The sequence below is a fragment of the Acanthopagrus latus genome, chromosome 13, assembly GCF_904848185.1.
Source record: "Acanthopagrus latus isolate v.2019 chromosome 13, fAcaLat1.1, whole genome shotgun sequence".
Classification (NCBI taxonomy): Eukaryota; Metazoa; Chordata; class Actinopteri; order Spariformes; family Sparidae; genus Acanthopagrus; species Acanthopagrus latus.
Window position 1 is genome coordinate 12,395,167 of NC_051051.1, and position 26,085 is coordinate 12,421,251.

A 26,085-nucleotide genomic window follows, 5' to 3' on the forward strand; every position below is an offset into this window, starting at 1 on the left:
GCATTCTCCGGGGAGACATGTCTTTCTGATGCCCGGAGCAGGAGCAGAGACTGTTTGCTCACGTATATTTAGAGCAAAAACAGCGAGTCAGAGTGGAGACGCCCCTCAGTGACCAGACAAGAACGTGCCCCGACCACAGTACATGTGTTACGCACATTTCAGCATGTGCCTCGTCTCACTTTGTGACCGGATGATGGTTTTCTCCAGGATGCACGCCTGACTGACGAGACACAATGGCTGTGAAACGTCTTTTATGTATCTATGTGTAAATATTCTTTGGTGTATATGTGTTTTATGCAGAGTTGAAGCCCAGTAGATTAGTTTTTCTTCTTATGAGTAGTCTTTTACCTTTTTGATTCCAATATGGCTGAAATCTCCCCCCCCGCCCCCTTTAAAAAACATAAACCAGTAGTCCAAATCCAGATGAGAGGAAAGACGAGGACTAAAAAAATATTTATATCTTGTATCACTTAACACTTCTCTCCTACTGACTAACAGGTTGTACAAACAGGCATGACTCTCGGCTGGGTAAGAGTAACATTTCAACTTTTTTTAGATAAAATATTTATAAAACACGAATACAAAACACTTAAAATACCGGATATACTTAGAAATACTTTCTCAGAAGATGCTGAAACTTCTTGTGTCCTTCCCACTTCTGTAACCAAACCTACACCCTTCGTAAGAAATGAGTTTCAGGATGGATACCTGATGAACTTTGAAGAAGACGAACTAAGACTGAACGACACGAAAAGAAAAAAAAAAGTGCAATTGTTTTGACAAATATTGCAATTGTGAGTGATTGATGAGTCACAAATAGTATTTATTGGTATTCTAATTGTCACTGGAAAGAAAAAAAAATGCTGATTTTCGCCGGGATCTGAGCCAAACACAGTATATTCTCCTACATCGGAAGATTGAGAGATGTGTAACTTTAAGCCGGGGCATCACCGTGGCACCATAATGCTTCAGTTGCAATGGTATGTTGTGGAGCAGCATGGTATTGGAAAAAAAATGGACATGATCAATTTTTCTATTGTATTTATTGCAATATAGAAAAAATACTGGACTTTTCACCAGACCCCTTGAATATCTCTATTTGGAGATAATGAATCATCCTAAAACAATTGCAGTGATTTAAGGGAATGCACTACATCAAACAACCGGTGTGGATCAGCTTTGTTTGATATATCGATCAAGAATTATTCACTTGTTGTTGGTTCACTTTGCGTTCAGAGCCAACGCATCACTCACAATCGACAAACTCTCATGTGGTGTATCCAAGAAACCCTTGAATCAGACTGAATTATGTAGATTTTGCATGTAGAACTGTGCCAGTCTTCTTTTTGTTTCAGGCAGCAAAAAAGTTGCAGCGGGACATGTTTCAGTCATGTTGCCTTACTTGACATTGCACAGCATGCAGTGTGACTATTGCACATGCACACATTGCGATGGGGAAGCTGAAATGATATATCGTGGAGCCCTTGTTATGTTGTGACACATTTAAAAAAACAAAAAAAAAGTACACGCAGCTTTTGGTTGGCTAACAGTTTGTTTTGGGACTCACCAGCAGGCCCTCGTTCCTGCGGAGCACGGTGTAGGCGAAGGCCGGGCACGGGCAGTAGTGACAGGACACAAAGCAGGTGTACAAGCGTCCCGAGCCTCCCGTCACCTGACAGATTCATGCAAAGTACATTTAAATATGCGGCAACGCTCGTGTTTCTTAAAAGATCATACACACGAGGCAAGTGTGAGTTGTTTCTTTATAAGGAAAGGCATTCACAATTGAGTACGATCACAATGCTGCTTGCACTGGCTGCCAGTAGCACATGTTGGAGACAGTCGAGGCGTGAAGGAAAACAAGCTCTGCATCCCAAATGTTCCGCAACTAGTCCAGACACGACTGAGCTCTGAGCTTAGTAACATGTTGTCAAGTATGTCTCACCGTGTGTCTCTTTTTTTTTTTTTTTTAACACAAACAACCTTAAACACCAATTGTCACGTTAACTAAGTTCTACATTTTCCACTTCGGCGTTTTCATGTTTTACTTTTGTATAACGTTGAATTACAGAGCTGAGAATGTTGTGACACTGATCGATGGTAAATGAACAATTAAACGAAACTTCAATATCAAAGTAAAAACAAGCCACTTTTTTATTTCTATTTTTTCTTTACAATTTCTAGTTTATGTCCTTAAGTTACACTGCAGAGAGACGAGACAAGTGATGATGTCATCTGGAAGGGAGCCATGCAGCTGCTTTATGTGTGAACAAAAACAAACTGTTCATGCATTATGACAGCAGTCATGGTATTTTACTGGGATATAGGAATACGTTCTACCCTACAGCTGACGTCTCCCCCTTTGAACAAATTGATTAGGGTGGAATATGACAGATATTACAGATTTAGCCACCAATTAAGTGTCATGGTAATGTCACAAGAGGACATCAGGATTTCAAGATGTCATACTGACACTGATTGAATTCTGGTTTGGGTGGACTCCCTGTCCTATAAATGTTTCATAGAAGTGACAGAACAATAGTTGGGTTGAAAGGGAAGTTGCTCCCACCGGGCTCGTCATTTCACATTAGTTATTTGGAGGAGATGAGATAGAAACAATGCATTTTTTAACAACCAGTATGTAATGTCTAACAGCCTCGGCTGACAGCCCTCCTGTACAGTACACTGGCGCTTGCGCTCAGCTGTAGACAGTGACTAAAGTCTCCTGCACATGACACATGAGGACATTAAGCTGGTGGATTAGCTTGACACCTCGCAATAACTAATGCCTCCCAAGATGGCAGAGCAGGCTCCATTACTCTCTGGGGTTTCCATAAATCACCATTCCCTGTGACCTACAAAGGTAAAAACCTCTCTTTTCTCCAACATGACACCTAATTATAAATAAGGCCCACAAGAGGAAATCACACAGACTCAAAACACGTCAGTAAAGATGAATAAAGCCCCATGCACAGCACGACCAGGAAAGAAACTGTGGAGACCAAGCCAAGGACCGCTAAAGTTTCTAAAGAGCCAAGTTTATTGAAAGCCAACTCACACTTGGGCCCTTGGCGGCTAACAGCATCAGCAAGACACCACCAACTGTAGACTTCCAGTGCCTGGCAGAGAGTCTGGCTTTCCTCAAAACGACCCTATGCTTCAATATCTGCCGTTCAGTCGCTGCAGAAGGAACGGTGAGAGTTAAAGCCTCGGCATTTCTCTGACCCAGTCGCTGCCTGAAATGCTGACTCTCGCGGGAACACTTCTTGGAAGCCACCCGTAGCTACAAGGCCAGGAGTTTGGACGGCCCCCCTGTCCACTGGTTCCACACCACAAACAGGGCTTCAAGGGAGTTTATAGTTCTGGGAAGTCACATAGATACAAGACCCTTGTATCTACACTCTGGCATACTGTATGTTTGCATTATCTCTTGTGAGTCCTTAGCCGTCTAATGCAGTATCAAAGTTTTTTCAAGAGCCACCTGTACTTCATGTATATGCCAGCGAATTACTTCAAGTGCTAAAAATCCTTTTCCCCAGTCCCAGGGAGTGTTTTACGTTCCAATAAGGAGAATGCTTTGGCAACTAATGCTGGAGTGAAAGATTCCCCAACAACCAGGCCGAGCATCATCACAATTCATCACAATTTCCCGGAGCACAAAATTACGTTCTCAAAATTGCATCTTTTGTCCAACCAAGAGTCCAAAAGCAGAAGACTCTTCATTTACTACTATAAATGACAAAGACAAGCAGAAAATCCCCACATTTCGTCTCACGATCAACTAACTGGTTAATAGTCCTTTCCATAAATAAACTGACAGAAAAAAGACAATTTATTGATTCCCCAAAATAGTTGGAAATTAATTTTCTTTAAATGGACTGATTGATTTATTAACTATTATTGAATCCCTACTGTGAGCATCACCAAACAAGGTATCTTAGTCTCTGTTAAAGTTGCAGCAATGCCAGTTTAAAGATAAACCATGGCATGAAAAGTGACGGTCATCATACTACGCAAATTTGTACTATATTCTACAGAAACAATAATGCAATAATAAAATATATGCATATATTTCAAGTTCATGTCAAGTTTCATTTCCATCAGGGCATACTATTTTGTAAAATTATGATAAATGGTTTGTTTAGCCAAACAAATTTTCATTCCTGTGTCACTATAAGTAATAATTATATTTGTGTAATACAGTATACTATGATACCATGAAACCATGATATTTCCTGGGATGGTCATTGTACTTTAAAATTCTCATAGTGTTGCAATCTATACAATGTCAAAAAGTCTTTAGATTGTTTGTTTTGTTCAACTAAAGTCAAAAGATACTCAATTTACAATTATAGAAAAAACACAAATAAGCAAGCAAACCCTCATATGTGATGAAGCTGGAACCTTTAAATGTTTGGCATTTTGGCCTGATGGAAATAATCTATTTTAAAAAATACTGATAACTATTAATATATCATTCATTAATATTGTAAAACAATTAGTTAATCGACTGATTGATTCAACAGCAACCTAATAATATGTCTAATCTAACAGACCGAACGCTGCCATCCCGAGAGTTCATGTTTCATCACTGTTGAGAACACACAACTCTCTTCTTCTGTTTCCCAGCAGGCCGTGCTACACACATTGTCTATGAAAAGGTCACTGAACATTAAGAACGAGATAAGGTGAAAAATCCCAGCAGTGAAATGCCACAGTCTCATGGCTTATTCATTCTATCTGAGGAGGGAGGACACCAAAAACCCAAGACAACATGAGAAACTCAAATCTGTCCCACGGAAACAATGTATTAACAGGAAATGACAAAAATGGTGAAATTGGCTCATTAATCAACTGTTTCAGCATTTTGTTGGCCCAGTTAGTGTGCAAGTCACTGTACTTCCGGTACACTCAATACTCCATATTGAGTTTAATTTTAAATATGTCTGATGGATTTTCTGGGAAACATGTTAGATCTCATATTTACTTTGTTTAGACTGTTTTTTTATGATGTGATGAAAGAACGTTGCTGTCTCATCCTTTCCGATTCTTACAGAAAATCCATAAGGTCTCTTTACAAGTGGATGAGTAACTGAAGCTTCATTTTGAAATGAGCCAGTTCTCATTGGACTGTCTCATTCACGCTCTTGCAGAGGTTTGAGTACCTTCTCCTGATTCACAGCGCTGTCACAGGCTGCCCAACTATGGTCTACCAGCCACGCAGCCCTCTAACCTGAAAGGACATTCATCTACTTTCTTTCAACTTTCATTGGGTCAAAGACCTGACGATTTCCATTTACCCAGAACCTAAATGATATCCCAACTGTATGCCAGCTGTATTATAGTTTTAGATACTTAGATGGGAAAAGCTCGATTGGCTCACTGTCAGAGAGCCGGGTAAAGCTAAATATTTGTGACACGGCTTTGAGACAGACAATGTGCCAACTTGAGCCTCACTGAATGGTTAAAACATAAAGCAGACCTGCCAAGATCACAGGGAAAAAACACAGCTGCTAATGCCTCTGAGATTTATGACAAAGAGAAAGGAGGACGTGATTAATACTCTGTTTATGTTGTAACTTCCCGGTTATGTCCTGGATTACAACATGATATAATGCTACTGTTACCAAAAGAGAACCCTGTTACTGCAGGCTGCTGGGAAAGCACCACGAATCTTTAATGTGGAAGAATCCAAGCAGCTCGACAGGTAAAAATCAAAGATCTAACTAGTCAAAGCCTTAAATAAAATATGTACAATGTGCCAACAAATGTATAAGCTGTCAATTTCTTCTCTCATTAGAGTCAAATTGGCTTGGTTGTGTCTGTATGACAAATTTAAAAGTGTGCCTGACGAACAACAGCTTACTGAACTATTCTGGATCATTCAAAGAAATGTTACGGTACATGTGTATGATTAGTCAGCTAGTTGGTTTAGCGCTGCTACCCATGATTGTCAGAACCAGAAATACCAGTCAGTTAAACTTCCCAGTCAGTTACCAAATAAAAACACACAAGCATGTGCTTCTAATGTTTACAGTGCCCGTCATCTGTTGCAGTATTTGACTTTCGATTTTGTTCCCGCAGTGAAAATGCTGTTTTAGTAATCAGAAACATTTCCTCAAGATTTTTTGTTGCATTGTTGTTAAATAAACGTTGTTTGCTGACTTTCATTTAGTGGGTTGTTGTCTTGATATAGGGTTAGGGCCATTGTTAAATGTTCATAATAGACAGCACAAAATGCACCACATTTCAGATAATTGCAGTTAAAATAATTTGTTTATTGAAGAATGTCATCAACTATTTAAACAAGGCTCCTAATAATAAGAATAGGACCGTGTGTAACCTTATAGTTTATACTGCCCTCACTTTTTACTGTTTTCTGAATGTTTCCTACTGTCATTCCTCCCATCTAAGAATTTTTTAACAGGACAGTATTTTCCAAAATGTTGAACAATTCCTTGCTTGTTTAAACGGCATTAATCTACTGCCGTGCACTAGGCGGTGAGCGTCTGTATGCGTGACTGATGTTGAAACTGAAGTGTTGCAAATCTGCAAGTAGTGCAGCAACACTGAAGCAGTGAAGCAAAGCACAGATGGACATATGTGTGACTTTCCCACAGGTTCAGGTTCAAAATCAAGTAAACAGTCCAATAAGCAAACAGACCACTTCCACTGAACACTCAAGAGTCAGCAATTTACCAAATAGCAAATTCTTTATCATTAATTCTCATTTTACAAAAGAATCCCATGAAAAACTGCAAGAGTCAAATTACTCTGGTCTGGACAGACCAGGACTGCAACTAAAGAGCCAATATTTTTTTTTTTCTATTAGTAGATGAATTGGGTAGTATATGAAATGTAAAACCTTGTGAAGAATGCTGATAACAACTTCTTTCAGCACAAACTAATGTCTTTTGACTGTTTGTTCTGTTCACTCTTTATTATATAAAACGTGGTGGTATATTTGGCATGCATGCAATAGAAATAACTAATATAATTAATGGATTATGAAAAGGTTTCAGAGGATTTTCCTTTCAACCGGTTAATCAATTCAATTAATTGACAAATTATTTATCCCTATTTGACAGAATGAATACAACATAAGATTAAAAAATACCCCCAAAACTGGGAACCTGACATATTTATCAAATCTGAGTTGAATGTATATCATTTGTTCTGTGAAACTCTCACTTCATAAATCTCGTATTCTGTACCAGATATGATGTCAGAGAAACCAAAGTCACGACCACAAACCAGGAAAAAACACTGGTCGAGATACCATTTAAGACATTTCCAGAAGAGAAGGAGAAAGAAACAGACATCAGGATAATAATTTCCGATAAATGCTGCTGGACCACAAATGTCAGCAATCCTTGAGGGAAATGATGTGAAACATTTAAGACAACCAACAACTGAGTTGAAAATGCCCCAACAGAACAGAGTCCATGTCCTTATTTAGCTGCATTGTCTTCTACAGTTCCTTTCATAAAACTGTTTTTGCAGGAGCCTGAATTTTACAGGAAATTCAGGTCACAATGGCCACAACCTCAGTGCACTGACCTGTTTCTCCCACCACAAGCCATTCTATGTCCTGTTGAGATTAACTCTTAACTATGAGGCCAGTTTGCAGAACTTGGGAGTTATAGCGAGGAACACCATGGGACCTTATCTCAGGAAAAATATGTACAGTAGTGAATGAGGAGAGACTGTCCTCATTCACTACTGTACTTTCAAGGACAACAGACAACAGGCAAGACAAACCAAAACAATTGACAGCACCACTACTGCCTGAGATAACCTTCGAACAGACAAGACGGCTCTACCATGCTTGAAACAATCATCGCCCCCTCCCCCACGTCCTCTGAATCCTCATCAGGTCTCTGGCAGGAAAATCTTTTTTTAATACATGATTTTATCATCAAACACAATCTTAATTTTATGTTTTTAACTGAAACTTGGTTAGACCAGGATAACAGTCCAGCTGTTCACATTGAATCGAGCCCTCCAAATTTCTCTTTCAAAAGTGAAACTACAATGCATAAAAAAGGAGGAGGAGTTAGTATTCTGTTTAATGAGTTACTCAAATGCAAGCATATGTTTTATGGAGGTTTACTTCTTTTGAATATGTGGCTCTTCAGGTAAACTCATCTTTGCAGGCTATGTTTCTTAACATCTACAGGCCACCTAAATACGGTACAGATTTCTTTGATGACCTTGTTGAGTCACTGTCTCTTATCTGCACTGACTTTGATTGTGTATTAATTGTTGGTGACTTTAACATCCATGTCGGCAAAGCTGAGGACAGTTGGACTAAAGAACTTTGCTGTGTCCTTGATAACTTTGCACTCACTCAGCATGTGACATAGCCCACACACAACAGGGGCCACATCCTGGACTTAGTTATCTCAAAGGGTCTGAACATTTCTAAGGTTCTGGTATCTGATGTTGCTCTCTCTGACCATTACTGTGTTTTCTTTGAGAGTGCTTTATCTGTGTACACAAATGTTCACACTGAGGTTGTCTCAAAGCGATGCGTCACTGAAAACACTGTTGATATATTCATTGCGGCTTTCTCTTCCACACCCCCACTCTCCAGGTTCTCTGTCAATGACCTTGTATATCATCTAAATTACAAAATTACAAATGTCATCACACCCACTAAAGTGAAGGTGGCCTCCAGTAAGAAAAAAAATCTCCTTGAAGAAATGTCAAAATGGAAAAAGGGGAATGTCGAAAAGCTGAGCGCACGTGGTGAAAAACAAATCTCCAGGTTCATTTTGACATTTATAAAGAGAGACTTTACATTTTTGACTCAGAATTGAAAAGTCAGGTCAGTCCTTACTTCAGACATTATCACCAAGAACAAAAATAATTCTCGTGCCTTGTTTGCTGCTGTCGACAGGCTAACAAACCCTCCTGTGCCAGTAGCCTCTGAACATCTGTCTACCAGGGCCTGTAATGAATTTGCATCATTCTTCACGGCCAAAATTAAAAAAAATTAGACAAGCGGTCAGTGCCACTGTACCAGTTACAGGAGGTGTGTTGTTGTTTTGTCCATCTAAAACCAACTTTAATACCATGACACAATCTGATCCAATCAATGACAAAAACCTGTAAGACATTATACAGCATTTGAAATCGTCCTCCTGCTGCCTGGATATTTTACCAGCAGGGTTCTTCAAAAAAGTTTCAGACGGCATGACTCCAGATCTGCTACAGATTGTAAACATGTCTCTTCTCTCAGGTGTCTCCCCTCAGGCCATGAGGACTGCAGTCATTAAACCACTCCTGAAGAGGAGAAATCTAGACACATCAGTAATGAAGAATTATAGGCCCACATCAAATCCCCCAATTTTAAGTAAAATAATTGGAAAAGCTGTTTTTCAACAGCCGAACAATTTATAATAAATGGCTGTTATGATGTCTTCCAATCAGGATTTCGACCACATCACAGCACTGAGACAGCTCTTGTCAAGGTCCTCAATGACATTCATTTAAACACAGATAGTGGAAAAATTTCAGTCTTAGTACTGCTGGGTCTCAGTGCTGCGGTTGACACGGTCGACCATGATATACTACTGGACCGACTGGAAAACTGGGTTGGACTCTCTGGTAAAACAATAAATTGGCTTAAATCCCATCTTAATGACAGAGACTATTTTGTGTCTATTGGTAATTACACATCTGAACGGATGAAAAATCACAAGCGGAGTACCCCTGGGCTCCATTCTGGGGCCTCTACTATTCAACATTCACATGCTCCCTCTAGCTCAGATAATGGAAAACAATGAAATTTGCTACAATGGTTATGCAGACGACACACAAATGTTTATAACCATATCACCAGGGGACTATAATCCCATAAAAATGCTGAGTAAATGCATTGAACAAATCAATGATTGGATGTGTCAGAGTTTACTTCACTTAAACAAAGTTAAGACTGAAATAATTGTTTTTGGAGCTGAGGAAGAACGACTACAAGTCTCTGCTCAGCTTCAGTCTGTAATGTTGGAAACTACAGACCAAGCCAGAAACCTCGGTGTAATCATGGACTCAGACCTGAATTTCAGCAGCCACACTAAGACAATTACAAAGTCAGCCTATTATCACCTTAAGAATATATCCAGGATAAGAGGACTTATGTCTCGGCAGGATTTGGAGAAACTTCTTCACGCATTTATCTTTAGCAGACTCGACTACTGTAATGGTGTCTTTACAGGACTCTCTAAAAACTCCATCAGACGGCCTCAGCTGATTCAGAAAGCTGCTGCTCGATTGATAGACACTGCCTGTCTATCAAAGAATAGATTTCAAAATCCCGCTGTTGGTTTATAAAGCATTGATTGGTTACGGGCCAAAATACATTTCTGATCTGCTGCCACGTTATGAACCATCCAGACCTCTGAGATCGTCAGGTATCTGCTTTCAATCCCCACAGTCAGAACTAAACATAGAGAAGCAGCATTCAGTTACTATGCACCGCATATCTGGAGCAAACTCCCTGAAAATTGCAGGTCTGCTCCAACTCTCACCTCTTTTAAATCAAGACTGAAAACATTTGTTTGCCACTGCTTTTAACTGAAGCAATTTCAAGTCTCTGAACTGCATTGTGACTTTTATTCTACAGTCTTAGCTCTTTTAAACATTTTCTATTTTAGCCTATTTGTTTTAATGTTTGTTTCTTAATTTCTTCTTCCTTGTTTTTGATTGCAATTTTACTGTCTTTTAATGTAATTTGTATGCTCCTGTGAAGCACTTTGCGTTGCCTTGTGTTTGAATTGTGCTATACAAATAAACTTGCCTTGTCTTGCCTTGATAATTTTCCAACCCATTTGAATTAGGAGCTGAGTTTAAACTATTGACTGTGGAAATAAGTAATTAAAAAGACTATACACCCAACAGTCACGTAAGTGATGTCATCTTGTATAACACTCATCAAAACCAATAACCACACCCTTGTAGAGACAGTTCAACATGTTGGCTGGCTGACTACTTCTCCTTTCACATGACTGCAGATGCCAACATGGCCGGACTGGTTGGGATTTTCATCTTTTTTCAAAATACTTTTTCTGTGCCATGTTGGTGACTTGCACTCATGGAGATGATTTAGTTCACTGAGTGGTTTCAATTGTATTTGAAAAATACAACATGAATTACTTTAGATTACCAGGGAAAGTGTTTACCAGGAAACACTTTGTACTTACAATTGAGGATCAATAAACTCATGGCAACACTAATTATTACATAAACATATTTGAATTATTCAAGCTCTAAATAGGACTACTGTTAGTTAAGGTACAATGTTGACAGAAGCCTGAAAGACCTGGAATGCTTTGCGTCCACTGGGAGACGACAGACAGGTGACTGAACGCTGGTCGACCAGATCCAAAGCCGGAAGCGCACAAGGCCCAAAGACAAACTTCAGCCTGAAAGACAGGAGGGAGTAAATTAAAAGACATCCACAACATGTTTGGTATTTTTGTACTTAAGTTTAAATGTGTACATTTTCAACAAGACTTTAAAATGTGCTTTGTGTAAAACAAACATCACATGACAAGTTGTGCAGACGAAAGATATTGTACATGGTGTAAACACAGTACTGCTGAGCAGACGTTTGAAGCAAAGATCAAATTAGAGCAATTCATAAATGAAAACTCCAGTGTGTGTGTGTGTGTGTGTGTGTGTGTGTGTGTGTGTGTGTGTCTGTGTCTGTGTGTGTTTATGACATTAATGGAGTTATCATTAAAAAGGATATTTTGTTACCCCCCTCATTTGTTCATAAACATACATATAAGACACACAACATAATTTAAGGTGATTGACATGTTTGGAATGCATGCAGTAGAAATAACTTGAATATAATTAATGGATTATCAAAATGTTTGCAGAGAACTTTCCTTTCAACCAGTTTATCAATTAACTGACTAATTATTTATGCTATATGACAGAATCAATACAAGGTCAACTTCAAAAATCAAAATATGGCAAAAATATTTGGTAAATCTGACAGATTGATCAAATATAAATTGAATGTACTTTGTCATAAAAAAAAATAAAAATTTTGTTTATAGGTTTGTAGCTTTGTTTAAAATTCCCTAAATGTGAAATCAAACAAAAAAAGATGCAAGAGATAGCTGTTTTGTAACTGTGTGTTAGCCTTCATTAAAAACTATTCAACAGTACGAAGAGTTGGTAATCCAAATGTTTATTCTAGGAAAACTATTCCACCATCAATACTTATCACAATATGGCAATGGGGGTGAAATATGATGTATGATGTGATAATAATATTAATGCACAATAAAAAATGCAACTTCAACCACTCAACTTGCTAGTTCTAATTACATTTTACTTGCAATCATTGATGTGGAAAGCAGAAACTTGCCTGTGAGTAAGAGATGAGAGAAAATAGGAGACAAATTAAAATTGAATGTTTTCTGGCTGTGAATTACCACACAGTGTGATGAAGAGCCCCTGGACCAGTGTCATCCTGACAAACAGACAGGATGTGGCTGTGTTGACCCAGACAGTGAGCACCCCCTCACTCTCAGTCAGTCAAACCACTATGCCAGGAAAAGCCTCAGTAAAGAAAAAGCATCATGACACTGTGTCTCAGTGCTACGTCACTTTGGCAAATCCAGACTGTAAAAACATCTCCCTCGCCATCCTCACTGTGGTTTCTGCCCTCCACACCCACTCAGATTCAGTCATGTGCAAAACCTTTTTACTTAGAACACAAGTCAGACAGGGGAGGACTAAACTACAAGACTGATACTCACGCAATAAGCAGGTCATCAGGAACTGCAAAAAAGAAAGAAGACAAAAATCAAGTAATTTTTCAAAAGTTTGTTTCACACAGATGTAAGTGTGATGAACTTTAATACTCATATTCCTGCAGAAGAATTAGTGGGCAAATCTATCCTTTACCCAAGTGACTGTTTACATTAGGGTTGCATGATATATATATCAGACTGATATTGGGAAATGTATATTATCTGCTATTTATTGTATTGGTGAAAGAGTAGCCAATAAATTGAGCCAATAATATGTGGCACATTGCTTTTGTTAACTTCACAAGCACAGCATCTACACACTCCAAGAACATGTCTGTTTGTACCTTGAAAATTGGTTTGCAACAAAACTATAGAGAGAAGAAGAAGAAGAAGAAGAAGAAGAAGAAGAAGAAGAAGAAGAAGAAGAAGAAGAATAATAGGGAATCATCTATCTTTGATCATTACATTTGAATGCTCTTACTCTCAGGTGAGCATAAATCACAGGTTGGGGAACTCCATATCAGCTGACGAAAAAAAAATCCATATCGGGACAATTTAAGGAATAATTATCAAAAACACTATATACTAATACTGTGAGTTTGAAGCAACAACATTGTAACTGCAGTTTCTGTAATCTGTTTAGAAGACAGTAATCAACTTTACACTGCAGAGCAGGGACCACTATATAAATACCACATTTAGATACACAGACAGGGTCTCTACTCCTTGTTTATTTGTTTAACTTGACTTTGCTTCTCAAAACGTTTTTATGAGCCACTGGAGAACTACATCCAGCCATGAGTGCCTGGTATTTTCATTTTGTGACACTACGTTCTATTGTTGCACTGCATTTTAGTTGAAAAAACATTCATCTGATGGGTGCATTTAGCAACTGTTTTTAAGGTACTATTATACATGGATTACTTGTACTGTTGCACTCGGCTTTATAATTGTCTGTTTTGTTTTTTTTATTCTGAACTTTCCCACACCCTTTTCCCATTTATCTCTGCTGTAGGGATGGGAGGGGAGATGGAGGGAGGGTGGGGACGTATATACGATTGTCTGTGTTATGTAGGAAAATGTCTAAAATCATCAGACAGATTAAAAAAGAAAGAAAGAAAAAACACCAATGCTTGAAATCCTGTTGAGCAAGACAAAGCCTAAGAGCTGCTCTATGTTTCAAACCTGCAGTACTGTTCAGTCCATACGTGACTTCAGGATATTGAAGCAGCTCTTCCTGAGGTCAAAGCTAAGAATAGAAATGTGCCCCTCAGTTTGGTAATACAGACAAACCACTATCATTGAATAACAGTCATAAAAGTGCACTGAGGCTCAGTGAGCTATATTGGGATGGTAATGATTTATGGACAATGCTCAGAAAACTTTGTTGTAGGTTTGTTTTTTTTTGTGGCAGTGCCTTCCTGTATTGTATGTGCTGTCAGACAAAAACTGATCAGGAAGACACACAACTGTGTTATATATGAGTAATGTTCAATAATTGTCAATTATAGAGCCTGGTCATAAAGACAGATTAGTGTCACTCTCACAATGTTGGACATGTTGTTCATAAAACTACCAATGAGCCTTTGTCACAGCATCTTATAACACAAACAATGGCTTGGTTCCATTTGGCTGTCCTGAAAAAGCCGATCCAGTTTGCCAATATGCCTTTTGTCACAGCACAGGAGCGAATATATGAATGCTGTATTTTATTTAGTATTTTCAGTTTTCGAATCAGGGCTTACTTGGACATATGGACATCATCTAGCCATTATTAAAGTTGTTAGTGCCTGAGCTTTTCCAGTTACGACAAGTCAAAACGTGTGCTGTGAAAAAAGACATGTTCCAGGACCCTGGACGTGAACACTTAAAATGGAAGAGCCATTTAATGTTTTTAACGTGGAATGTGTGTTGTGAAAAATGTCCTCTTCACTCTGTCACCCTCTATAGAGACAGAAGATTGTTCTCTTAAGACAAGACTGAAGTCGAAGTGTGTGGAAGCAGCGCCTCCTACAGCCCAAATATTAAAGTACATCACTGTAAGACACTGGAATGAGTAGTCACCATGAATTGAATTTTACACGTACACACCATGTTAATGTGGGGCATAGTAACGACAACTGTGTTAAGTTAATGGACAGGAGAAGTTAAATATATATCCTCGGGATAAAGGTTCATTAAAGGTCAGGTTTGCTCAGAAAGTGAAGCGAGTTTGTCACATTCTGCTCTAGTTAAATTTCAGCTAGCTGGTACTGCTGCAGCTCCTTCTACATTTTAATAAAATGTATCCAGGGGTCAGCCGTCGTCATATTTATTTACTCAACCAATCTTGTCTTACTTTGAGATGTTTCCTGGTGTGATTTTTGAATGTCTTGGAAAAGTTGTTCAGCCACTTCAGGTAAAAACGACCGCATTTCTCTACTCTCTGTTTCAGGAAGTCTTCGACTCTGCCCGCCAATAAGATACGACCAAAATATTACGACTTCCGGCATGAACGGTTGTGTTCCCTTCAAATTAAAAGGCTTGACATATCTGAAGTTGTCTGATTTGTTGGGAGACACTTAAGTTTTCAGCCTTGTAAAACGATGAGATGGCGGTAATTTTCCATGTTTGTGCTCCAACGTAAGTACTTTCTTGCAAAACAAACGCAACGCAAGGTCAGATTTGGTATTTGTTTATGAGAAAAACAAGCAAGTCCAAGGCAGATGCTGTGTATGAAAACATGTGTATTACAATGCTGTCACTGCTTTACAAGACAGGGGACATGTTAGTGCCAAGCCATACCTGGATTGAGTCATACCATTTGAATTTATGTATGGTGGCACCGATGTTTTGATTGTCAAATACATTTTTGAATTATACTGACATATGATAGAAAGATCCATAATTCCTTGCCCTTTATCTGGCCCTGACTCTATTTCAGTGACAAGTGCTAATGCAGTACAATGCAAGTTTAAGGAGACATGACATCAGCAATAATGGGACTCATTAGAGATATTTAGTGCAGGTATAACTAGTAACTAGGGAAGGGATACTGGTACTGCCACCAACTTGACTGCAGCAACCTTCTTTAACCTATCATGACCACAAGCAGTTAAGACAATAATCACCTCCAACTTAGTTTGCACATTGAACATGCAGAAGCATCCCTCTTACAAAGTACAGCTTGATGCTTGACCTTAAAGGCAAGTCTGACTGCAGTAGAAATTGGGATGCCATAAAACCTGTATTTTTATATTAACCTACCTTAAATCTGCAATACAGGGGGCAAAAATGTGATTATTTTCAATATAATTAATATCAATTATAAAACTATATTCTATTTAAGTCTGAGAATAGTCGACTTAGTTGAATAGTAGACTTGAAGATGTCAGTCACATTTTGACTGAAGAGACACTATTGTGCAGTACGTGAATGACACCACCATCACCGGCCGCATTACAAAAAGGAGAAAGAGTTTGTAGCGGGAGGAAATCAACGATCTTCCAGAGCAGCTTCATTTCTTTGGCCATGAGACTCCCCAATTTATCATCAACACTCCCTTTTCCAAAATAGATGTAGCAGGACTTAAGGACCAATTCTTCTAACCCCTGTGATACACAGAATTACAGTAAATTGACGAATGAAAATGAACCTCAATATTTTTGGTACAGCTTAGTAAATGTTAATGAATCTACAAGAAAACCACTGCACACACATTAAAGGACCAATACATTTTTCAGTGGTGGAGAACTGAACCACTTTATTTGATTGGTCTGAACTCTTGTAATAGCCTACTAAGAGACATTGTGCGATACAAACATTGCATTTCAACATCATAGGATACACGGGTTTTCAAGTCTCAATTTCAAAAAAGACAAAAAAAAAAGTCACCACTGTGTATTTGATAGAGAGCTGAAAAGATGCTCCAATTCTTTTTCGGCTTCATGTCGGATTTTCGTTAAGATTCAAGTCTGTAAACTTTTTTTTGTCATTGCTTTTGTAAACACATAACATCCCATCTAACCAGGATGAATAACAAAGATGTTGAAAATGACAGAAAATAAAAATCTGAACATGTGCTATGACAAATGATTCAAAATCAAATGAAAGGAACAAAGGAAATATCAAGTTTAGAGCAGAATTGATTTGTTAACTGAGCAAAGTGAAAGCTTAAAAAGCCAAAATATGGTATTCTTTCACATATCTATAAAGACCAAAAGAACGTTACTGCCATTTATGAAGTTGACCTAGTATAATATTCAAAGCTTTATGCCGGTTGATTGACTCAATGAAAGCAGAGATTAAAGGGCCATGGTTTTGAATCACCATGACAGCAAACTCCTAAACATTTAACGGTACCATACACTCAAAAACTGTAACTGTGATGCAAGTGTCACTCGACAAAATCATGTACCAGCTACAAGGAAAGACAGAATTCAGTGAGTGGTGGGAAAACTTAAAGCACATCTTAGTATACTCCTGTGCTGGAGGTTGAATAAGTTACACAGCAGGTAGTATGCTTTTTTTTTTGTCAAAAGCTACAAAAGCAAAAAAGTGCAACAATGGTGCAGACCATTCTTTATGTTTGGTTAGTTTTGTCTTTTTGTGTAATGGAAAGACAATTTACAGAGTTCAGATTTTTGTCAGGACAGTATCAAAAAAAAAAGAGGGACTACAGAAACAAATACAAACATCAAACACAGACGTATATCTCTGAGAAAATTAGTTAAAGCTGCCTTCTTTCTCAAGTCACAAGGCATGGCAAAACCTGACACTTTTTTTTGTTTTTTGTTTTTTTACCATGACAACGTTGCAGAGCAGATTATTGTGGATAGGTTGGAAACTGCAGAGAGAGACAGCTACATGTGACACACCATGGCTCTATTGAGAAAAAAAAAAAAGAAAGAAAGAAACATTGGCTCACTGTCATTATTCAGACGGGGTCCAGGAGTAGTCATAAGGATATCTTTTCCGGCAAAATTGTATCAGCTTATATCAGACTTATCACCTTTCTGCTATGACACCAGTGTTCTCATATTTGTACTTGTATTGAAGACATTTCTGTGTCTAGAACGGGATGGGAAGTTACCTCTAGCATCTGATCAATACAATCCATGCATTGTCTCCAGTATGTGGCGAAGACGGGCATCAAATATCATTGTGTTTGAAATATTAGTCATCCTTGCGTGTCCACGGTGTTCAGGCTCTGGTGGTGCTTGGTGGATGGTGTGCGCAGGGGGGCACAATCTCTGTGCTCCACTCATGGTCAAGTACAAACCGAAGGTCTGGTCTCTCTTTGCATCGTAAAAATATTAGCGTGGGTGTCAGGTGACTTGGGGTGGGGGTGGACTGGGAAAGACCGACTGTGATATAGAGATTACACCCCGCCTCTTCCCATTTAATTAAAGTGGATCAATTTAAAAGCAACATTAAAATAAGAAATAATCAAGTTAAGAAAAACACTGCAAAAGGTTACTCTATTTACATACAATGATTTTCTTAAAGACGAGATATCTTTACAGAAACCAAACAAAATTCAGAAATAGTCTCTTTATGTTGTTTCTTTTTACATAATAAGTTCTTCATCTTCACTGTAGCTCATGTCGTCCCCTCAGTCGAGTTCTGTTTATTTCCCCCGACAGGCTGGGTGAGTGCTTCCGGAACAAAAGCGAATGTTGTTCTGGAGAGCCCTGCCTGTCACAGGCTGCTGCTTCTACTCCAAGCTAACAGCCAGGGGGCGCCATAGCACCAAAAATAAAAAAGGACACCACCCCATCTACACGTCACACTCGCTGATGAGCGAGGTTAGTTCTAGGAGGTGGGGGTGAACAGACAAGCTTTACAGCAGGCCTCTCTTCTGGTTATGGGGGCTGTCGAGCTGGGCTCAGTCATCGCTGTCAGACAGGGTCTCGTATTGCTCTGACAGCAAAGACTGCCACACACGCTGCTGAGCCACCGGGGCTCCAGCTTGTGGTGGCTGCTGCTGCTGGCTCTGTATGGCGGGGGAAGCTATGGAGGTGGGAGGTGTGCTGCTCAGTATGCGCATGGTCAGCGGGTTGTAAGGGAACTGCATGGATCCTGTGTTGAAAAGGAGAGGAGAAAGTGGAAAATTATGTAGATAAACTGGCTCCAGGTATTTCTGTTGAATTTACAGGAGTTTTTAGACAGCTGAGGCTGGACTGCTCACCTGTAGATGAGGGTCGCTCATCCCAGCTCCACTGGGGTTGGGCTTGGGCTTGTCTGTGGTAATCTCCCTCGGAGTGGACGGAGGACACTGAGGAAGGACGCTCCCCTCCAGAGTAGGCCTGACCCAGGTTTGGTGACTTGGATTTCCGGCTGTTGGCTTTGCCCTGCTTCTGCTTCCCTGTAGATTCAAACAGGTAGAACATATTAATCAGATGTTAAACACAAGATCCTGCCTGTGTAATTCTGGGTATGAAATTCTTGCCTACCCATACTGGGTGAAGGGTTGGCCTCTTGGCGACCATCACCGCCTGATCCGGCTGTGTTGTTGATGGCCTGGTGATCCTCTTGTCTTTCCTCCAAGTTGCCCATCAAGGCTTTGCGGATGATGTCCTCCAGGCCCAGGTTACTGGCTGGATCACTAAAGGAGTGATTCCTGGGGTTGATGCTGCCTACAAGTAAACAGCACAATAAAAAAATTGATGAGTAAGGAGCCATTAACTATGCTGAAATGCAAAGTGTCTGAGCGAGTTTCAATGCTACTTACTGGAGCTGGTAACAGCAGGCAAGTTGAAAATCTCTGTGCCCGGTTGTGCATTTCCTGCAAGACAGTTATTATCTGTTTAAAAAATTCTCTGACAAAAAAAAAAAAATCATCAAGCTGTTTCAGTGTGATCACACTTGTGCTCACGATCATGATCATGCTTAATGAGCTTGGAAAATTAGAGGAAAGTATTACAACACAAATGTCTGTCATGCAAACCTATCAACAGAGTTTGTTCCATCATATGAGAGATGCAAGTTAGTTGGAAGGGAAGGATAAGAGAGGACCCACTTACCAACATCAGAATCACCGACACCAGAGGTGGAGTTCAACTTACGAAAGATCTCCTGCTTCTTGGATTTCACCATTGGCGAGGTGCTCTCCAGCTTGGTGAAAAAGGAGGGCAGATAGCTGACACTCCCTGGGGACCGTGAGTCACTCCTAGAACCAGACAAAGGCCAAAGAGTCAATCAGCAAAGGGGCAACTGAGGCAACAAGCCTTTGGCACTGAGCACTTTCAACTCCACTGGAATGTCAAACAACTGCTGACAGGGGGAACACTGCCTGCTGGCATCTATAAAAGAAATTGATTTACAGTCTAATACAGTCAAGCATCAAATGTCAGGGTGCTAACAAGAAACTAACCTTTAGTAAAGTGTCGAGTGAGAGTAGAAATAATGGCTGTCTAGCTGCAGATAGAAAATTCCTCTCCACTCTATATTTTATTGTAATCACTATATGAAGATCCAGTACCTGATCTCAGACTCAGCCTCTCTCCTCTGGGGTGGAGGCCCGCCACCCTCCTGTTTGTCCATGCCTTGGTAGCTCTGTGGAGGAGAGATGGGCTCATAGTTCTCCATCTGCCGGCCACCTCGCTCTGGAGATTTACCAGGCCTGAGCAGGGAGAGAGACAAATGTTAGAACGATAATGCATAATAAATTAAAATCGCTCTGATTATTTCTGAGCTAATTGGCTGGTGCATGTACCTGTTTCTGGACTTGTCGGGGGCATTTTCTGGGGAAACTCTGCTAGAGGGTCTCTGGTGGTGAGGGGCTTGAACCTGATTCTCCGGACTGTAGCGACTTGGCACCTTGGCTCGGCTTGAAGAGGACATGGGCGGCACCACGCTCTGGAATGTGGCCGAAGCCGAGGAGGCTGGAGGAGGGTCCTGATTCCGGGCGAAGTCTTGAGTTATGATATGCTGCATGACAGAGAGGACCATAAAACCTTGTTAGTGAGGTCTGATAGGTTGACGTACAAGGTCAGTCTTGAAAGTGCAAAGCCTGCATTTCTTCTTTAGATGACCCATCATTTCTTACCGAAATATGGTCTGCCAAGGTCATGACCCGTAGAGTCTTTGGGCCCTGGGAGTAGCTGTCAGCCTGGGAGGTGGGGGGCGGCTGGGGACTGGGCTGTGGTGGCTCCCCTGACTGCCGGTAACGGCTCATGTCATACGCCCGCATGCCAGCTAGTGAAGGTTGTCCAGGAAGAGAGAGTGGTTGTTTTGGAAAGTCAGGGTCAGATGAGTAGAGATACGCAAACCCAATACCAACAGCAACTGATCTACATTTATTAGCAGGTGACAGGAATAACTTCAAGTGGAGTCTGGTGACCAGACTGATGAAGAGGTATGGAGCCTCACATGACAGAGTCAGTGGGCTAAGTCATTCAAGCTATGGCATGTTTACTCCACTTGACTAGCAGCTAAATTTAACTTTACAGCAAAAACTGTTACACATCATCTTTGATGTAGCAGAAGCAGAAGATCATTGAAACACTATTCTGTTGTATTACTTGTTTATTTTAAAAATGTATATGCTCAAACTGAGTTGGTTTGCTCATACTTGCTGCCTGTTGTTGCCCCTCATCTGGTTTATCCTGTTGGGATTGGACTGGGGAACTAGCAGGACTGATCACCTCAATGGCTCCTCCACCAGTGTTGTCGTATCGACTAGATGACACTGCAGGACAAGTATGGACAAAAACAAAAGACAGAATATTGAGGTTTGTCACCGTCTACTCCACTATAAATTACCCCAGCTAACTAATGTCAGTGTTGCAGTTTACTTGAATGCTAACTGAATAATGTGAGCCACCTCTTTATTAATGTGTATCCAAAACACTCACAGCTGCTTGAGGAGTCAGAGCTCTGAGAGCCTCGCTCTCGTGAGTCTTTGTCTGAGGCTATCTGCCGCGTAATGATGACATCAATGAAGTTGGCGGCTGTGATGGTCGTCTTGCCCCGAGTCCGGAGCTCCTCTTCAATTCTGGACTTTGAGGTTTGAGGGCCCTTCTCCTTAGCCCCAACTCCAGTTGCCTCAGAATAAGCTGAGTGAGGCTTACCCCCTGGCAGAGACATTCCACCATATGGTGACTGCATGGCTCGCCTGTCTACATCCTGCTGCTGCTGTTCAGAGAGGCTTGCAGCTCGCCGAGCAGACATGTCGTCATCCCGATCATGTTTGCTGTCTTTCACCTTGACCACGTCCATCGCCGGGGCAGATGCCGCAGCATCCACCAGAGCAGCCAGAGCATCAGCTGCAGTACTGTAGCGAGAGCTACTCTGGGCTGCTGCTGTGGCTGCTGCTGAATGGGGCCTGAGGAGAAAATAGAGAAATGAAGCCATCAATAAAAATCTAAACACGTAGATAAATTAAGAACATGCAGACACATAAAGACTAATTGAGGTGATAAGATCCTAAGACTTACATTAAAGAGGTGATGACACTCTTGCCCTGGAAGATGCTTGGTCGCTGCTGAACCACTACATCCTGCGTCCTGAGTGAGGGAGAGGGGGAGTGCAGGTAACCTCGACTCATCGGCCGGCCCGGCTGCTCTGGTCCACCTAATACACACAGAGTACATCAAACTGTCTTAACAGTGGGTTTCAAAATAAAGTGCTTAAGAGAATGTGATCTACGTCAGTATGGGGATGTGCTATTTAAGAAAAGATATCAATTAAAAATGTGAAAAAATATGATATTCTTCAGTGTATATCACTTCATATCAGTAATCTTCAGTCAGAGCAAACACAATTTAGTACACAGGGTCTTAAAATATTGGCTAGTCTAACTGCATATTATCCAGTCTTTATTTTTTCTTTCATTTGCTCAGTAAAGTGAATTAACATATAAATGTCATAATTTTGAATATAAGTTCTCGCAACTCTGCTGCTGTTCTAAATTGCAACAAAACAACTCACCTCCACGAATGTATTCATTTGTTCGCTCCCGCTCTCGTTCACGCATTTCTCGCTCCCGCTCTCTCTCTCGCTCCCTCTCCCTCTCCCGCTGCTCCCTTTCTCTTTCCTTTTCTCTCTCTTTCTCCTGTTGCTCCCGGTCACGCTCCCTCTCACGTTCCCTCTCTGCACTGGCAGCAGCGGCAGCGGCAAGGTTGGCTTGGTGGCCTGAGAACAACACAAAAGACATGATTTACACAGGATGAACAACACAGCCTTGCTGCCAAGTTCTGAAGCTATCACAGCACAATGGTGGTAATATTCTGTCTCAGGAATATCACCATATTTTCCATTTCAGACAATCCTGTGAGTGAATACAGGATGCATTACAGTTCTAAAGATAAAATAAAATGAATATGCCTTAAACTGTGTCAAATCACATTGAAGACTTTCCAAGAGATGTTAATTTAATTGGAGTGAAACAAAAAAGGACTTTACATTCCAAAATGGAAATTAAAACCACTGATCATTTCAGTGCCTCAGAGTTGTTGTTAAATTCACTCTACATATTACAAGAGTGTTGAGTTTAGATAATTAGACATTACAGTTTCAGCTGCAGACATAAAAACAAATTAGTAAACTTGATCATTCAAAGATGATAGAGTAAACACTACATTTCACATTGCAAACCAAGACTTTTTGTGCCCATGATCAACTTAAAAAACACTTTCTTTAGGTAAAACAGACAATCACCCTGTTGTGCAACAGTCAAACAATTGCGTGAGAAATTCCTCCAGGTATGACTGCAGGAAGGCTCAACTTGATCGGTGACTGGACAGGCAGAACTGATCTTTGATACCTCCGGCCAGTGCAGGGCTGCACCCTTACCGAGGTGTGAGGGAACACCATGATCGTGGCAGGGAAGATAAGGGGTGAGGGGATGGGGAAGGGAGGGGTCCTCACCTGGCGATATGGAGGTTGGGTTGAAAGCCCTAGTAGGGAAAGGGGGCTGAGCTCCAGGGAGGTAGGCCATGCGTTCCAAAGTGGGAGTACCTGTTCCCACAGGGTGAGGCAACAGGATAGTTGGAGGCATCTGGGCTAGATCAATAATCCCTTTTACAGACAGAAGCAAAGGGCCAACGGTGAACAACAAAAACTGATCCATCAATTTCTTAATGTATGAACACCGTATACACTTAACTGTAACCCATCACCTACATCTGTTAGTGCTCCCAATTACAGATTTATCAGTAAGCAACAGGGCTGCAAAGGGAGTGGAATAGTGGTCAACTTGTTAGAGGCAACCACTCAGCAAATGGAGATTTGGATGACCAATAACCAATTGATTAATTGAGTTGTAGCCAAATCAGTTGCAGCCCCAATATGAAGAGCAAATCAGCAGAGTTTGACTAGGTCATTTGCTTCTGGGCGTCTGGAAAAGGTAGCCACTACTTCACACAGTCTACATACTATAGCCCCTCTCGCCCACTGCCTCTCCCCTCTCCTGTTGCAGCAGGTGAGAGAGGGTCAGCTGTCGGAGGGCCGTACCTCGAGCTCCAGCTGCGTAAGGGATAGTGACAGGCTGTTCACGTGGTGACAGTCCTCGGGCCATGTCAGGCCTAGGGATCACATGCATCTGCTGCGAAGTGATATAATCGTTCAGGATCGTCTGCCGTGTGTTCTCCATGGTGTACAGTTGGTAGGTGTTGTGGTAGCCTGTTGGGGACGGCTGCCTGGGGAACATGAACGCTGTGGCGGAGGACAGGAGGAAAAAAAAGAAGGAAAAACATATGAACAGACGGCTCACAGATACTGATCGCAACTGCTGACGTCAGTGGATGAAAAAGATCCTAGGCATATAGTGCCTATGAATTAGATGGCCTTGAGTTGCTTTCATCAATTTACTCAGAATTAAGGGCATTATCGTTCTGTTTGTGGGTAGAGTGGAAAACATGTTAACATCGTACCAGGATCAAGAACTCTGTGGAAGGCCAGGGTGGGATCGAGGTGTGGAGGCAGGTGAGGACGATACACTTCCCCAGGAACAACAGGCCGGTGGTGGGGGTCAAAGGGGCTGTGAGAGGCTACTGGGTCACCACCCGACACTGGGGACTTGGCTGGGACAATGTCCCTCTGTGTTGGGGTCATGGCACTCTTTCTTTCATGTGCAGCAGATTTTGAAGAGCTCATGGCGCCTTTGAAGAGAAATGAAGACACATGGCTCATCTCATTAGTTAATGCTTAGTCGAACATCAACTAAATATCATCTCATGAACATGCATCTGTCACGGAAAATAAAAATCAGGAATAAAAGTTCACCCAATGCCCCCAGCAGTGGGTGCACATTACATATTACTCCTAATCTGTTCATTCTAGCAAATGAGATGACCTGCTTTAACAAGATAAATGTCTAATTCAATTTTGCCTAGAATTACTGTAATTAGAAGAGGAATGGCTGAGAACTTGCAGTTTTGCAGTTTCTGAATGAAAAGTTTATGTAATATACCTTCTGGAGCACGTCCCAGCATGGGTGATCCTCTGGACACGGGATTGGTGCTATAGTTAACAGGGGTCCTGCGAGCATTGGTGTCCTCATACATGCCTGGGCTAAGCTGGGATTTGTTGGCCTCCTGGTGGGTGGAGCGCAGGACAGAGGTGGTGGAGTTGACCACAGAAGTATGGCGTACTGCCTTGCCCTCATCATATTTGACTCGTTCCATGGCCTCGAGCTGGGGCATGTTGTGGGGAAGCTTAGAGGGACTGGTGATTAGGGACTTGACGTTGTGCTTGATGGTAGGCTGGTTGAGAGAATGAATCTGGTAAATGGAAGAACAAGTATATCAGTCATCAATTTATCATCAGTAACACAGATTACATCCATAGTGCATAATTATAATTTTGCATATTCAGTTACAAAAGGTTTGATGTAAAATAAATCCCCAATCAAAAACCAGAGACTGTCGTACCTGAGACATGGAGCCTTCCATAACCCTCCGGTCCGACAGTTCAGGGGTTTTGCAGAGGTCCTGGCCAGACTGATCTTGTCTGGGGATTTCATGAATGGAGCGTCCCATCTCTTTGATAGTATTTACCCCTTCATACGGTTTGCCCTTGCCAATACCCCCATCAAAGGAGCGAATCGGTGGACTCTCTCGCTTTATCTGTTTTCCATATTTCATGGCTTCTTCATAGGTCTCTGCAGCAGTTCTAGGTGTCCCTGAGAAAAAAAAATGTTTATTACAGCCTTTTCTGATTTTTTGATGCTACTAGTAAATGTCAGTGATTGAAATATGGCAAGCTTTACTGTTAGGTACCTTGCATGATGGATCCAGTGATCAATGGTCTTTCCTTAGACTCTCCATGTAAACCATCTCTTGGCAAGGCTCTGCTGATCAACCCTGAGAAACCAATAAATGCTATCAAA

General features: G+C 40.9%; 2 protein-coding genes across 14 annotated transcripts in view; both read right to left on the reverse strand.

Annotated features, from left to right (window-relative positions):
- Window positions 1–15,244, reverse strand: part of zswim7 (zinc finger, SWIM-type containing 7) — a 17,643-nt gene extending 2,399 nt beyond the window's left edge. For 3 of the 4 annotated variants that reach the window (XM_037119921.1, XM_037119923.1, XM_037119922.1), the window contains exons 1-4: window positions 15,112–15,239; window positions 12,780–12,801; window positions 11,324–11,426; window positions 1,568–1,672 (exon numbers count right to left, since the gene is read on the reverse strand). In XM_037119921.1, coding sequence (XP_036975816.1) covers window positions 1,568–1,672; window positions 11,324–11,426; window positions 12,780–12,801; window positions 15,112–15,187 — 306 coding nt within the window. In that variant the 5' untranslated portion in view covers window positions 15,188–15,239. Of the gene's footprint in view, window positions 1–1,567; window positions 1,673–11,323; window positions 11,427–12,779; window positions 12,802–15,111 lie in introns of all 4 variants that reach the window. The other variant, XM_037119924.1, reaches the window with a different exon arrangement.
- Window positions 15,245–16,483: 1,239 nt separating this feature from the next.
- ncor1 (nuclear receptor corepressor 1) overlaps window positions 16,484–26,085 on the reverse strand; it is a 51,226-nt gene continuing 41,624 nt past the window's right edge. For 7 of the 10 annotated variants that reach the window (XM_037120311.1, XM_037120310.1, XM_037120307.1 and 4 more), the window contains 18 exons: window positions 25,976–26,059; window positions 25,628–25,878; window positions 25,168–25,477; window positions 24,629–24,856; window positions 24,210–24,410; window positions 23,625–23,774; window positions 22,686–22,889; window positions 22,193–22,328; window positions 21,611–22,080; window positions 21,328–21,444; window positions 20,803–20,951; window positions 20,470–20,684; window positions 20,236–20,376; window positions 19,778–19,923; window positions 19,486–19,539; window positions 19,208–19,390; window positions 18,943–19,119; window positions 16,484–18,833 (listed from right to left, as the gene is read on the reverse strand). In XM_037120311.1, the coding sequence (XP_036976206.1) occupies window positions 18,640–18,833; window positions 18,943–19,119; window positions 19,208–19,390; window positions 19,486–19,539; window positions 19,778–19,923; window positions 20,236–20,376; window positions 20,470–20,684; window positions 20,803–20,951; window positions 21,328–21,444; window positions 21,611–22,080; window positions 22,193–22,328; window positions 22,686–22,889; window positions 23,625–23,774; window positions 24,210–24,410; window positions 24,629–24,856; window positions 25,168–25,477; window positions 25,628–25,878; window positions 25,976–26,059 (3,410 nt within the window). In that variant the 3' untranslated portion in view covers window positions 16,484–18,639. The remainder of the gene's footprint in view (window positions 18,834–18,942; window positions 19,120–19,207; window positions 19,391–19,485; window positions 19,540–19,777; window positions 19,924–20,235; window positions 20,377–20,469; window positions 20,685–20,802; window positions 20,952–21,327; window positions 21,445–21,610; window positions 22,081–22,192; window positions 22,329–22,685; window positions 22,890–23,624; window positions 23,775–24,209; window positions 24,411–24,628; window positions 24,857–25,167; window positions 25,478–25,627; window positions 25,879–25,975; window positions 26,060–26,085) is intronic. The other 3 variants (XM_037120306.1, XM_037120305.1, XM_037120308.1) reach the window with 3 other exon arrangements.